At 37.8% G+C, this 12,419-nt stretch overlaps 3 protein-coding genes across 3 annotated transcripts; 2 read left to right on the forward strand and 1 right to left on the reverse strand.

Annotated features, from left to right (window-relative positions):
* Positions 1-314: 314 nt before the first annotated feature.
* On the reverse strand, positions 315-4,422 carry LOC112202092 (G-type lectin S-receptor-like serine/threonine-protein kinase B120). The gene is made up of 7 exons (XM_024343000.2): positions 2,746-4,422; positions 2,181-2,291; positions 1,840-2,078; positions 1,540-1,750; positions 1,175-1,412; positions 928-1,075; positions 315-828 (listed from the first exon to the last, which is right to left on the reverse strand). Exons 1-7 carry the CDS (start codon positions 4,040-4,042, stop codon positions 514-516), a joined length of 2,559 nt encoding a protein of 852 aa, XP_024198768.1. The 5' UTR covers positions 4,043-4,422; the 3' UTR covers positions 315-513.
* Positions 4,423-7,184: 2,762 nt separating this feature from the next.
* LOC112202933 lies at positions 7,185-7,686 on the forward strand. Its single transcript, XM_024343985.1, has 2 exons — positions 7,185-7,264; positions 7,359-7,686. The coding sequence occupies exons 1-2, from the start codon at positions 7,185-7,187 to the stop codon at positions 7,684-7,686; spliced, it is 408 nt and encodes a 135-aa protein (XP_024199753.1).
* A 1,985-nt stretch (positions 7,687-9,671) lies between these two features.
* LOC112168023 (calcium-binding protein KRP1) lies at positions 9,672-10,189 on the forward strand. The gene has a single exon (XM_024305135.2). The coding sequence runs from the start codon at positions 9,728-9,730 to the stop codon at positions 10,073-10,075; it is 348 nt and encodes a 115-aa protein (XP_024160903.1). The 5' UTR covers positions 9,672-9,727; the 3' UTR covers positions 10,076-10,189.
* The last annotated feature ends 2,230 nt before the right edge of the window (positions 10,190-12,419 follow it).

Below are 12,419 nucleotides of genomic sequence, written 5' to 3' on the forward strand. Positions count from 1 at the left end.
CAATCCTATTTTCAACATGTCCTGTAATCCTGTATGATATCCAAAACCTGAAATTGTTTGGAAAAAACTGGTGTGCAAGACAAAGAAGATTAGCACGTCTTTACATAAAAATCAATAATTAATGTTAAACTCAAAACGATGTGAGCGATATTATTGAGAGAACACCAAGCAACTTTAGTGGTCATGCATGCGTCTTATTTTGGTTTTTGCACTCTAATAAGTTCGTTATACCAATGATAAACAGAAGATATTGAAATCAATGAAATGGGTTTGTCATGGAGTAATTATATAAAGATTCATTGAAACCAATAACACTTCAGAAACTGATTGAATTGAACTTCGAACATAAACCGCCAAAATTATTAATAAGAAGAGGAAAATATTAGCTGTGAGAAGAAGCTCCCCGGCTCTGAACTCTCTCTGACTATCTACTAATAACTATAGTATCTATACATATTTGCTTGTACCCCAAAAATGGATGGACTAGCAAATAACAGGTAGCAAAAAATGTTGTCACCTTCCATCTACCATTGTGATTGTGACATGGTTTACGGATACTACACCAGGGGCTTCTTCTTCTGTACTAAAGGTTGTATCCACATATCTCTTAATTGAAGTAAACATGGGTTCTCTTGGCAATGGAAGATTTGCAGTTTCACTCTCCAGCATTAACACCACGGCCGACATGGTTGGTCTGGAATCTGCGGAATCTTGTACACACAACAATGCAACATGTATGCATCTGATTAATTCAGTTTGATTACAAGTTTCTGCAATGGAAGGATCAATAAGATCCTCTGCTTTATTTGCATTCCAGAGATTCCATGCCTGAAAAACATTCCATCATATCATACCTTCAGTATTTGCATACGAAGTACAGATTAAATCTAGCACTTGATAGTAACATTATAGAATGTATGCACTTACATATCCAATAAGGCTCAAGTGTTCTGAGGTCCGTAAGCTAGTGTTCCTCCGGCCACTCACAATCTCTAGCAGCAATACCCCAAAGCTATAGACATCTGACTTCACTGAAAACAGACCTTCCATTGCATATTCAGGTGCCATATAACCGCTGCAATGTAGAAATCGACATGTAAATTTTAGATTAATGAACTTTTGACATAAGTTAAATGAGGTTAGATTGAATCAAGTGTTAACTACCCAGACTTACTATGTTCCAACAACTCTCATTGTGTTTATTTCGTTTTGGTTCCCCCCAAATATTCTTGCCATACCAAAGTCAGAAATTTTAGGAATCATATCTTCATCTAGCAAAATGTTGCTAGCTTTCAGGTCTCGATGAATTATTCGAAGTCTAGAATCTCTGTGAAGATACAGGAGTCCTCGTGCAATCCCTTCAATAATCATGAAGCGTTTACTCCAATTTAGTAGTGCTTGCCTGGTTGCATCTGACATTCACCAAAAACAGAACTACTTAGCGAACTTCCCCTAATTACATTATGTGTATTTTCACTATGCCATAAATTAAAGCTGTTTGATACTAAAGGGACTGCAATTAGCTAAAAGAGAACATACCGAAAAGAAAGAAATCCAAGCTTTTGTTTGGCATGTATTCATATAGCAGCATCTTTTCTTCTCCTTCAATGCAACAGCCTAATAGCCTAACAAGATTCCTGTGCTGCAATTTAGCAATCAAATTGATCTCATTCTTAAACTCCTCCAACCCTTGGCAAGATACTTGCGAAAGTCTCTTGACAGCTATTTCTTCTAGTCCTGGAAGGTTTCCCTGGAGATGGAATAAAGAGCGAAATCCTTAGTACATTCAGATCACTTTAATATTTTCAGACATGCTTATTAATTGCAATATGAATTCACCTTGTAGACAGTACCAAATCCCCCATTCCCAAGCTTGTTTACTAGAGAAAAGTGGTCTGTAGCAGCTGCTACACTGTTAAAACTGAATGCTGGCAAATCATCAGGTCCATTTACTTGATTCCAATCTACAGTAGGGTCAATTGATCCTGACATTTCTGTTGAGAATTCTTTGCTCTTGCCAGCATTGTGTGTTGGTGTTTCACTGATTCTCAACCATGAAATTGAAGTGGTGGGCAACACTGAAGATTTAAAAATGAATGAAGAAGTTAGGAACAAAAGGGTAAAGAGATTTATCATGTGCACCTTCTCATTAACCAAAAAGAAGCAAATGCACATCCTACCTTTGAGTTTTGCTCTGAACCTCCATACTAGAAATATGAAGATGGCTACGAAGATTGCTCCCGTTACAGAAAATAAAGATATCGCAAGAGTGGATAACCTTTTGCTGCCACCTATAGACCATAAGAGATTAAAGAAAAGGAGTAAATAATATGTCCACTATCACAAAACTAAGGTATTAAAGCACCAAACTACGTAAAAAGAAAGTCAATTCAGCTGATTGTTTATGGTTAGCGATTACAAAGACGAGTTCTACTACAAGCCTACAACAAGTGGGATTCTACAAGCTAAACCGTTCTGTGCGATCCTCTGAATTTTCAATTAATTCGATGTACCACAAAGAAACCTCATCTTGCCTATGACTAGAAAGAACCATTCATGCATAGCATAATCAAGTCACTCTGTTCTTCTTATTATCAAATCTGATTCACACTTGATTTTTAGTATAGATAAGAAATAAAAACCCAGACCAAAAACCTCAGCAATGACAGAGAAATCTAGTACTATTCCATTGACTAAAACTAAACAATCAAAACCAGCAACAAGAAAGAGAGAGAGTTTGAGTACCTAAATCGGCATGAGCAAGACGAACATACAAGGTGTTTCCTCCCTTTGAAAACTGCTGCACATCCACCAACTCAGTTGTCCAAAGCATACAGCCAAGTCCAGAAACATCTGCATAAGCAGTGCAAGAACAATTGTTCAAACAAGACTGCTCACAAGTCACCTGTGGACCTGTCGACACCACCAAGTCTGCAAAATCCGGCACCTTTGTACACTTCACCGCCACAAAACCATCCTCACCATCTTCATCATTAGTACTATTTCTCTGACACTTCAATGGGGTCTTCCTAGAACACCCATCTGACCAATTCCCCCAATTTATTCTTTCAAATCCTTGCATACAATCACAACTAGCATCCGATGCACTACAAAGCCCGAAGTTCCCACACTTGTTGTAAAGCTCACACTCGGTGCTCTTGTTCGGCTGAGACATAAGAACAACCCACTCATTTTTATCTTCCACCCAAATAGATTGCTCTTCATAACCATCCCACCCAATTCGAAACCTCAGCTTATCGGATTCATTCCATGGTGTGTAAGATAAGTAGTTGCTCCCATTTTGGTCTGCCCGATCCGTAAGACTAAAACCAGCCGAGTATCTTGTGGGCATTTCGGGAAGACCAATAAATATCAGCTTGTTCCAGTGCCCACTTCTCCATCTTCTTTCTGAACCATTCCATATCATAAGCTGTGGTGCTGCTCGAGGATCAACCCCCGAGAAATAATCACCTGGAGCTGGATCGTTGGCAGATTTCCAAGACCTGAAAGCACGATTCACTCCCTCGTTAGCGTTCACCTTCACTCTCATCCCAGGCAAAAACGTATCCGTAGGAAAATCGAAACTCTCCCAATAAGGCATGGTAGTTTCATTTGTGGAAAGCACAAGGTTTCCTGCATCTTTCAGGACTGCAGATGTGTTCTTGGATATTGATGAAACATTGCTAGACCATATTTCACTGCTGTTTCCATCTAGAATCACCAGATTACCATCGCTTCCGATTGTTAACACTCCAGCTTCATCGGAAATCGGCTTCTCTCTGTTTGCGACCCAAACGATTGTCCGGTTTGAAAGGTTGTAGTACCAAATCCCCACGTACCGGGACGAAGAGTTCCCCGGACTGAAGAATCCCAGTTCGAAGGTTTGGCCATCGGAGATCAAAGTCGCGCCGTCTTTTAAAGTTTGGCCCTGTGTGATTGAACTCGAAGCAGAGCAAAACAGAGCAAGAGAGCAAAAAACAATCAAAAAGATAGAAACAAGTTGGAAAACAGAACCTGGGTGTGTACCAGTGACGAATTCCATTTGAGAGACTCACAGAGTTGCAAGCATTCTAGGATTTTAGACTTTTAGAAACAAGAAATGAAGCTTGTAGCGTGTGAAAGGTGTGAAAGGTTCCAAGTTCAACTAATGGGTGGCTGGTGGTGCTGTCCTCGTCGGTGGTTTAAGTAAAGCTTTTAGACATTGGAGTTGGACCAAAACGCTGCATTTGTAAATCGCTTTCGCCTTGACTTACTGAGTGGCTTTGTTTTGGTGATGACTGTAGCAAGCTTTGGAATTATATGCAGGAGGACTACGAAGGAATATTTGTTTGTTCGAGTAGACGGAAAATTAATTCAATATTGCATGCTCTATTATATATATTGACGCGTTTTAACAAACACATTTTTGTATTATTACTGATGTGATGATCATTATCAACTAAAACAAAGATTTTATAGTAGATTAGAGTCCTAGACTACAGACTTTAATGCGGTACAGAAAGTCATCAACTGAAACAAAGATTTTATTGTAGTCTGAAATATTGAAACTTCTGAATTTGAGAATTGTTAGATGGCAAATTGTCTGTGATACTCCACCTACTGAAGCGTATGCGCTTCATCAACGGTGGACGTTCATTTGCGAGTCAACCACCTCTAAATGGGTGATTTCAGTGGGGTTGGATTTGTCTCTGTATTGTCTATAATTTTCATAACTAGAACTTTGTCCAAATATGATCGAGGAAGAAAAAATTTACCTCAAAATGCTTTTTCAAATATGAAATTTATAGACAATGTATAGATGAAACCAAACACCACACGAATCACCGATTTTAGTGGTGATTGACTTGCTAGTGAATATCTACCGTCGGTAGATTGAATAATTTTTATTAGCTAATAATTCTAATATAATGATTCTGGAATCCAAAGTCTAATAAAAAAATCGAAATTGAAATCATTGAACATTAAATACTAAAATCATTGATATATTTTACGTCATCCCTTATAATTTCTTATTGGGTAAAACTTATAGACTTATAAATGGACCGGATTTGGAGCATATCTACCTAAATTCAAATCCTTTTATTAATAAAAAAATTCAACCTGAACCCGCTCCGTTAACCCGGCGGATAGTTGATAGCTCGATCCAAATCCGTATCCGCCGGATTAACGGATACCATATCCTCTAATTCGATCCGTTTATAATTTTAAATATTTTTAAATTTTAAATAGTAATATTAAATTTATCAATAATGCTTTTATCAATAGTAAACTAAACAAAGACCGTCCCTTAGGTTTTTGCAAAGCCTTTATCAATAATTAATGCTTCTTGGGTGATGGATTGATGAACTTTGTTTACGAAAACCGTCCCTTAGGTTTTTGCCAAAAATTGTAATAAGAAATTCTTATTATTTTATATTTAAAAAATAATAATAATTTATTAATAAAATAATATTTTATTATTATGAAAACGGACCGGATCATTAACGGATCATATCGACTTAAATCCGTATTTGATCCGTTAAATAAACTGGTTAACGGATTCGGATCATTAACGGATCAGATCGACTTAAATCTGTATTTGATCCTTAAATAAACTGGTTAACGGATTCGGAGCATTAACGGATTAACGGATCAAAACTTTCAATCCAAACCCATCTAATAACCACGGATCCGGAGCAGGTCCGGATCAAAATTTGGTCCATTTACAGGTCTAGATAAAAATTATAAATAATTCTTGTAGTTTGGAGTGATGTTAATTTTACCCATGTGATTTGTGAAACTAATTAATATTGATCCAAATGCAACTTTTGACAAAAACCCCTCATGTGCAATGATAAATTTGTCATTTCAATTTAAAATAGTAAAAGAAATTAAATTAAATAGTATTTAAAAAATGAAACTAAAAAAAATAAGAGTTTGTGCAATTTAAGTACCACCCCAAATCACAATGATCATTTCTAACTTTTACCATTTCTTATTTCTTTTTTCGATAGATCCTTTCTTATTTCTTTGTTCTTTAACCGTTTATGCGCAGAATTACCTCGACCAAAGTGACCAAACGGTTTCTAATGATTTCAATCTACTTTATCTCATTTTGGCATTAACCCTACCATAAAACTTTTTGAAGCCTTGTTGCCTTGAGATAGAATCACAGAAACCTCCCAGGAATATGAGTTGAAGTGTTGACCCTGCATTTATCACATTGTGCAAGTTAAAAATATTATACACGAAACATCAGGTTAGACACGGATTCCTCCCAGGTGTTGTTGGAGACTTGGAGGCAGAAGATCTGGAGTAACATGGCAGGCAACAACCCCAAGCCAGCAAGATCAATGGTTCAAATATTAATTGACTCGGTAATTTCCAAGAACACAAAGTTGGACAGATGGAGTCGTTGCATCTATTCGCTAATGAGAGAATCTTGCGTGGGGCTGACCACACGGACACGTGGTGGAGATGATCAATCACTGTCCAACAGGGGGGGTGTTTTGGATATTGCATTTTAGAGAGCAGGCCAGTTTCAGAAAAGATAGAAAATTTTCTTTCTTCTGATTGGGTGGCCGTAAAGCCACGTGGTGGGAAAACCCTCACCTAAGAATTTCTCTTCACTAATTTATGCCTCTAGCTAGCCATTTTTATTTTTATAATGAAAAAGTGTTGGCTTCAAGCTGACTCAAAACTAAAAATAGAAATATATTGATGTTATTGATCAGCAAACGAGTAACGTGTAACACATTTTATTAAATTACCACGAGTTTTCTAGAAGCAGAATATGATTCCTGACCGTAACATGAGGTTGTAGATGGAATATGAACCTAACATTGAACTTCATAATTTTGACCAATGCACTCATAAACCCAAACATGCATGTAAAGTACTCGGTCTTGGACTCATCGATTTTAACTTTTTTTCGTGGTTAAAAGTATTTACTTTTATAGTTAAAAATTATGGTTTAATATTAATTACTCTAGAACTGTACGTTAATTGATCATTAAGAGTATTTGCTTTTAGACCACACAGCAAAATTATGCTCCTCATACATTAGTAAAAGAAGAGAAGCTATAAGAAGTGTCACCTGTCCTGGTTACCCCTTCAAGTAGAGGGTGCAGTTTTGTTCGTGAGGTGATTTCTCTAGCTCCACATTTGTCACCTATCCTGGCTACCCCTTCAAGTTCATTGCTTGAATGGTTAGTACTTTGTCATTCTTTGGTTTCAGAGAGTTCATTCTCATTGTTGTTAATGTTGCTGGGGGTGTGGAAGGAACGTAATCAACGGTTATGGTCTGGTAAATTCCTTCACACGCATCAAGTTTACTTTCAAGTTGTTACTTATTAACACTCTTTTAAGGTTGCATTTAGGGGTACTAAGCCTACGATTGGGCGTCTAGTGAAGCCTTGGAGCCCTCCTCCAGTTGGCTGGCTGAAAGCAAATATTGATGGTGCTTTTGATCAGGCAACACATACAGTAAGACTGGGTGTGGTGATTCGAGATGCTACTGGTACTGTGGTAGCTGGCGCCTGTGAGCAATGTGATCATGTTTGGTCTCCATTGGTGGTTGAGGCATTAGCTAGTAGGTTGGCTTGCAGTGTGGTGACGGATAATCATCTAGCTCCGGTAATTTTTGAGTCTGATTGCCTTCAACTAGTTCAAGCCATTCGAGCTGAAAGTGATGATCGATACTTCTGACTTGGGAAGGATTGTTGATGATATTTCTACTTCTCTTCCTTATCTAGCAAGTTCTTTCTTTTCTCATATCTATAGGGAATCGAATATGTTAGCTAAACATGCCTTAGTTTCAGGGCTGCAAGTTTCATGGAGGGGAAGTGTCCCTCCAGAACTTGATGGGCTCCTTAATTTCTACTTCGTATACAACTTAGTCCTATCAATAAAATTTGTCGTCATTCTCTTTTAAAAAAAAAAAAAAACTATAAGAATTGTGTATTAAATCAGAGGGATTGAAATCTACACTCTCCTTTTTACAATTTACATTTTCAAATTAGTTTTTAAATATACTTTTTCCATTAACATATGTTGCTTTTATTATTGAAATGCCATCACTTTTTAGATATAAAATAATAAATAATTAAGGAGGGAGTGTAGAATGTAAAAATTAGAGTGCAAATTTCAGTCGGCTAAATCAATAATTACTTTTGTTTATTGTGATTTGTGAACATGATTGAAGATGATGGGTGCCTATTCTTTTTCTAAGGCAGATATTTCAATGATATTGAAGGACCCAAATCGTTTATATTATTATATGCCAACTTGCTGTTATAGGTCATACACTTTCAATCAGACGTGTGAAAACAAGACATCCTGCACCGGCCCTTGTTCAAAAAAAAAAAAAAACAAGACATCCTTTACAGGAAAATGCCGACCCAGAAAGAACTACGTACACTTTTGTTTTTGAGCTAGCCGATCACTTTCAAAACCTAATAGTCACCACCATAGCAATAATTTTTAATTGTAGTATCACTATCCCAATAAATTTTGTGACTTTAATCGTATACACATGTACTTGGACGAGAAAACTTTGTTTTCTTTATATAATTCATGTCCGATAATTAAGGTTTGGAATAGATTGAAAACATAATGATGTTCTTTGAGCGTTTAGATTAAAATCTCATTGAATCTGTGTAAATAAAACTCTTGAATACCGGTCAACATTTTGGCCGATGGGAGACATTGAGAAATATTCTAATTGAAAAGAGTTGATACAATTTAGAAGCCAGAAAAGTCTCCACTGTTTTTCTTGTGACTACGAAATCTCTCTCTCTCTCTCTCTCTTTCCATTTTTGTACGTTGTTTTCCTCTCATAGGAAGAAATCTGGAGGAGTTATGGGCCTGCCTCAAAAACTCAGCCAAACTCAAGAAGGCCCAAAATTAGCCATGATAGGCCCAGGAAAGAAGTCAATTTTGAATTTTCTGTTAGGGAGAGGGGACCAACCACTTGCTCTCTAACTGTTACGTTGTCCAACCTTTCTCTACAAGAAATATCACGGCATCTTCTTGACATTCAACTTCGTGAGAGAGAAATTCCAAATTTGAGATTCGAAATTATCTCTTTTGTTTTTTTTTGTGATTCAAATAGACAAAATGATTTCAAATAAAATGTAGTTTTAGTCAAAAAAATTAATTTCCATGACGAACGATCATTTGTTCCAGATAGTTAAATAATTAAACGGTTTTGAATATTACATATTAATCTCCAACAAATAATTTAAAAAGAATTCATTGTTCATTGATGTTCAATACACTACGGATGAAGAATAACTAAAAGAATAAAACAAAAGGGATGTTACAGAGAAGATTGCCACATTTCTTAGACTAGGAGTATAATATCATGACTTTCGGTTATTATATATTTTTAAAGGAAAACAATGCTTTTGATTTTCGAATTTAAATTTTGAAACCGTAAGATAATAGACATTCTTGTAATTATGCTGCCCATGTTATGTAGCAATCCAATCCCATACGAAAGTTCAGTTTGTTCAGCTATAATTTCATGGTAGCTTCCCATGCAGCTTCGAGGAAGGAGAACTTTCTTAAAATTTGAAACACCACATGCCCAGATGATCAAATGATACCAGAACACATTAATTGTAACTCAAATTTTATCCGTACCTTCACATGCATATAAATAGTGTGTAGAGTTCCCAATCTTCTTGCATCACTCTTAGTTTCCACATTTATAAGAGCAAATAGAGTTGTACGTACGTACATAGCAATGGCGTCCAGAAGTGGATTGGTTGTGTTCGAGGATTCGTTTCCGACGATGTTGGAGAGGTTAGGCGAGGAAGGGTTTATGAGGGAGTTGTGCAACGGGTTCCGTCTGCTGAGGGACGAGAAGAGAGAGGTGATCACATTCGAGAGCTTGAAGAAGAACTCGGCGCTGTTGGGGTTGCAGGGAATGAGTGATGAAGAGTTGAGGTGCATGGTGAGAGAAGGTGACTTAGATGGAGATGGGTGTCTGAGTGAGATGGAGTTTTGTACTCTCATGTTTAGGTTAAGTCCTGCTTTGATGCAGACTTCTAAGGAATTGTTGGAGGAGGCTATAGTAAGCAGTAGGTGCTGAAATGTAACCGTGCAAGCTTAAGAAAATTAGTCAGCAGTGGATTTATCCAAGAAGAAAGAGACTGCTCCACTGTGAGTTATTATGGAATTAAGTACTGTAGTTTCTCTTCTTTTACGTACTCCAAGTAGAAAAGAGAGTGCTATTTTCTTTTTCTTTACTATGTAACTTCTACCTCGTTTTTATTTGATTCGTCCTCAAGAAAATAAAGTATATTGTTGTTCTTCACTTGGGTTTCCTCTTGAACATTCTTACATTTCGAATTTGATCTGAACTTACGGGAGAAAAATTTCTCTGTCTTTAGCATTGACTTATTGTGTTGCAAGGTGCATGCTGGCTCCAACACAAAGGACAGTAAATCATAATTAAAGTGAGTATACACTCAAGACAAATTAGGGTACGTTTTAACTCATGTATGTATACATATAGAAAAGAGTATCAGATGAGAGTATACACCAAACATATTTCCGAGCTTCAAAAACTCAAGAAGATTTCATAGTAAATAAAAATTCAACAAACCCAGTAACTAATCATCCCTTCGCATTTGCGTAAATTTTATATGAGTTTCTTGCAAACTTCATTTTCACAATCGAGAATCACTCCCTGTTAGCGTGCAAGTGAAGTAAAAATTTAAATGTAACATGAATGGATATGAAGGATTAAGAACAAGATGAGTAGATAAAAAATGAATGCAGTAATAGATCGACAACAAGCAAAAGCTCATTGTGATAATGTTAAAACAGGAGCTAGCTACGGATAAACTACATCGTTTCTATTATTGTTGTGTCAAAGGATAAAACTATAAACATCAATCCAAGAACAATGCCAGAGTTTCCACATGAAGTCATGAAGATAAAGGGGAAGATGATTCCGTGATTCCTAGAGGCCAATGCAGGGAAATGCAATTAAAAGAGTGGAAACCGAAAACGTGCAAGAAGAAGAACTAGAAAGCTAATTTGTAAGTTCTTAGAAGAATTAGCTCATCCAGTTTTCCAGCCAAAAGGGCTTTCCTGCACAATTTGTTAATACAACGGCCATAGGTATCGTTAACGGTGATACCATTTTGACAACAGAAAGGGATTTTGGTGATTTTAAGCAAAATGATTTTTGTGAATTAAGGTTCGCTTGGTAGCTATGATTTTCCTAGCTGGTTGCTCATCTTCCTTTATACACTTTTTAGTTAAACTTTTACTTATTTATTACTCACCTGAAAGGAAATGGGTTTTGGTGATTTTAGGGTTCCTAAATAGCTATGTTTTCATAGTTGCCAAATAATGCAGTTTTGACGGGTGTGATTGCTCATCTTCTTTCCTATACTTTGTAATTGTGTCTTGTACGTTTACTAGGTTATCTTTCTTACTTGAATGTTTGATAGTTTTCAACTTTCAAGTAAATAAGAGATCCAAAAAACTCGGACTGGTTTTGGTCTAGGGTTTGCAAACTTTTCTTCTTGCCCGGCGGCGCCCATGGGTGGAGGTGGCTTGCCTCACCGGCCAGTGGCTGCTGCCGGACGGGAATTTGATGACTAGAGGACTGGTGCTTCTTGGAATGAGTTTCTTGTTGAGAATATATATATCCCACATGGGAAAAATGGGACATTGCCTATGGGTTTATAAGGGTTTGGGCCACTCCATCCATTGCCAATTGGTTTTGGATGTGAATCCCAGATTACTTTATCATGGTATCAGAGCGGGTAACCCACGTGTGCATGCCTAACGGCCACACGGGCTCCACGTCACCCAAAAATTGTCCACGTGTATGGCTTGAAAATTCGCCACACGTGCGGGGGCGTGTTGAGAATATATATATCCTACATGGGAAAAATGGGACCTTGCCTATGGGTTTATAAGGGTTTGGGCCACTCCATCCATTGCCAATTGGTTTTGGATGTGAATCCCAGATTACTTTATCATGGTGACTTCGGTGCGAACTGGATGGTTGTTGGTGACAAAGCACCAGACGAGGTCTTCGACTCGATGGGCGACTGTACAATGAGGGGTGAGCGTTGTCGAGGCACCTCCACGATCGGTGACATGATGGAGGGACTGGACGGTGGCGGTGGCGTGATGAATCCGACTGCTTCGGACAGGTTTCGGTTTCGGCATGAACTTGCTCGAATTTCGCTGATGGCAGCGAGGTTTAGGCGGGGCGTGGAGGCGGCAAGGTCTAGCGGTCAATGGCAGCGAAGAGGGCTGGTGTCGATTTTTGCAGCGGCGACATCATGCTTCGGGTTCTGGTGGTTGAACAGTTGAGGCTAAAGATGGGTCGAGCTTGGGTCAAGCCACCCTTTGTTTGGGCCGGAGTTGGGTTCTTTTCTTGGGACTGCTGGACTGCTATTTTGGGCTGG

Source organism: Rosa chinensis, chromosome 5 (assembly GCF_002994745.2).
Source record: "Rosa chinensis cultivar Old Blush chromosome 5, RchiOBHm-V2, whole genome shotgun sequence".
NCBI classification, from domain to species: domain Eukaryota; kingdom Viridiplantae; phylum Streptophyta; class Magnoliopsida; order Rosales; family Rosaceae; genus Rosa; species Rosa chinensis.

Coding starts and splice junctions, on each gene's coding strand:
- LOC112202092 (XM_024343000.2), bottom strand. CDS start 4,042: ATGGAATTCGTCACTGGTACACACCCAGGTTCTGTTTTCCAACTTGTT. Junction 2,079..2,180: donor GTTCAGAGCAAAACTCAAAG/GTAGGATGTGCA, acceptor TTAAATCTTCAG/TGTTGCCCACCACTTCAATT. Junction 829..927: donor ACTTGAGCCTTATTGGATAT/GTAAGTGCATAC, acceptor AATGTTTTTCAG/GCATGGAATCTCTGGAATGC.
- LOC112202933 (XM_024343985.1), top strand. CDS start 7,185: ATGGTTAGTACTTTGTCATTCTTTGGTTTCAGAGAGTTCATTCTCATT. Junction 7,265..7,358: donor GCTGGGGGTGTGGAAGGAAC/GTAATCAACGGT, acceptor GGTTGCATTTAG/GGGTACTAAGCCTACGATTG.
- LOC112168023 (XM_024305135.2), top strand. CDS start 9,728: ATGGCGTCCAGAAGTGGATTGGTTGTGTTCGAGGATTCGTTTCCGACG.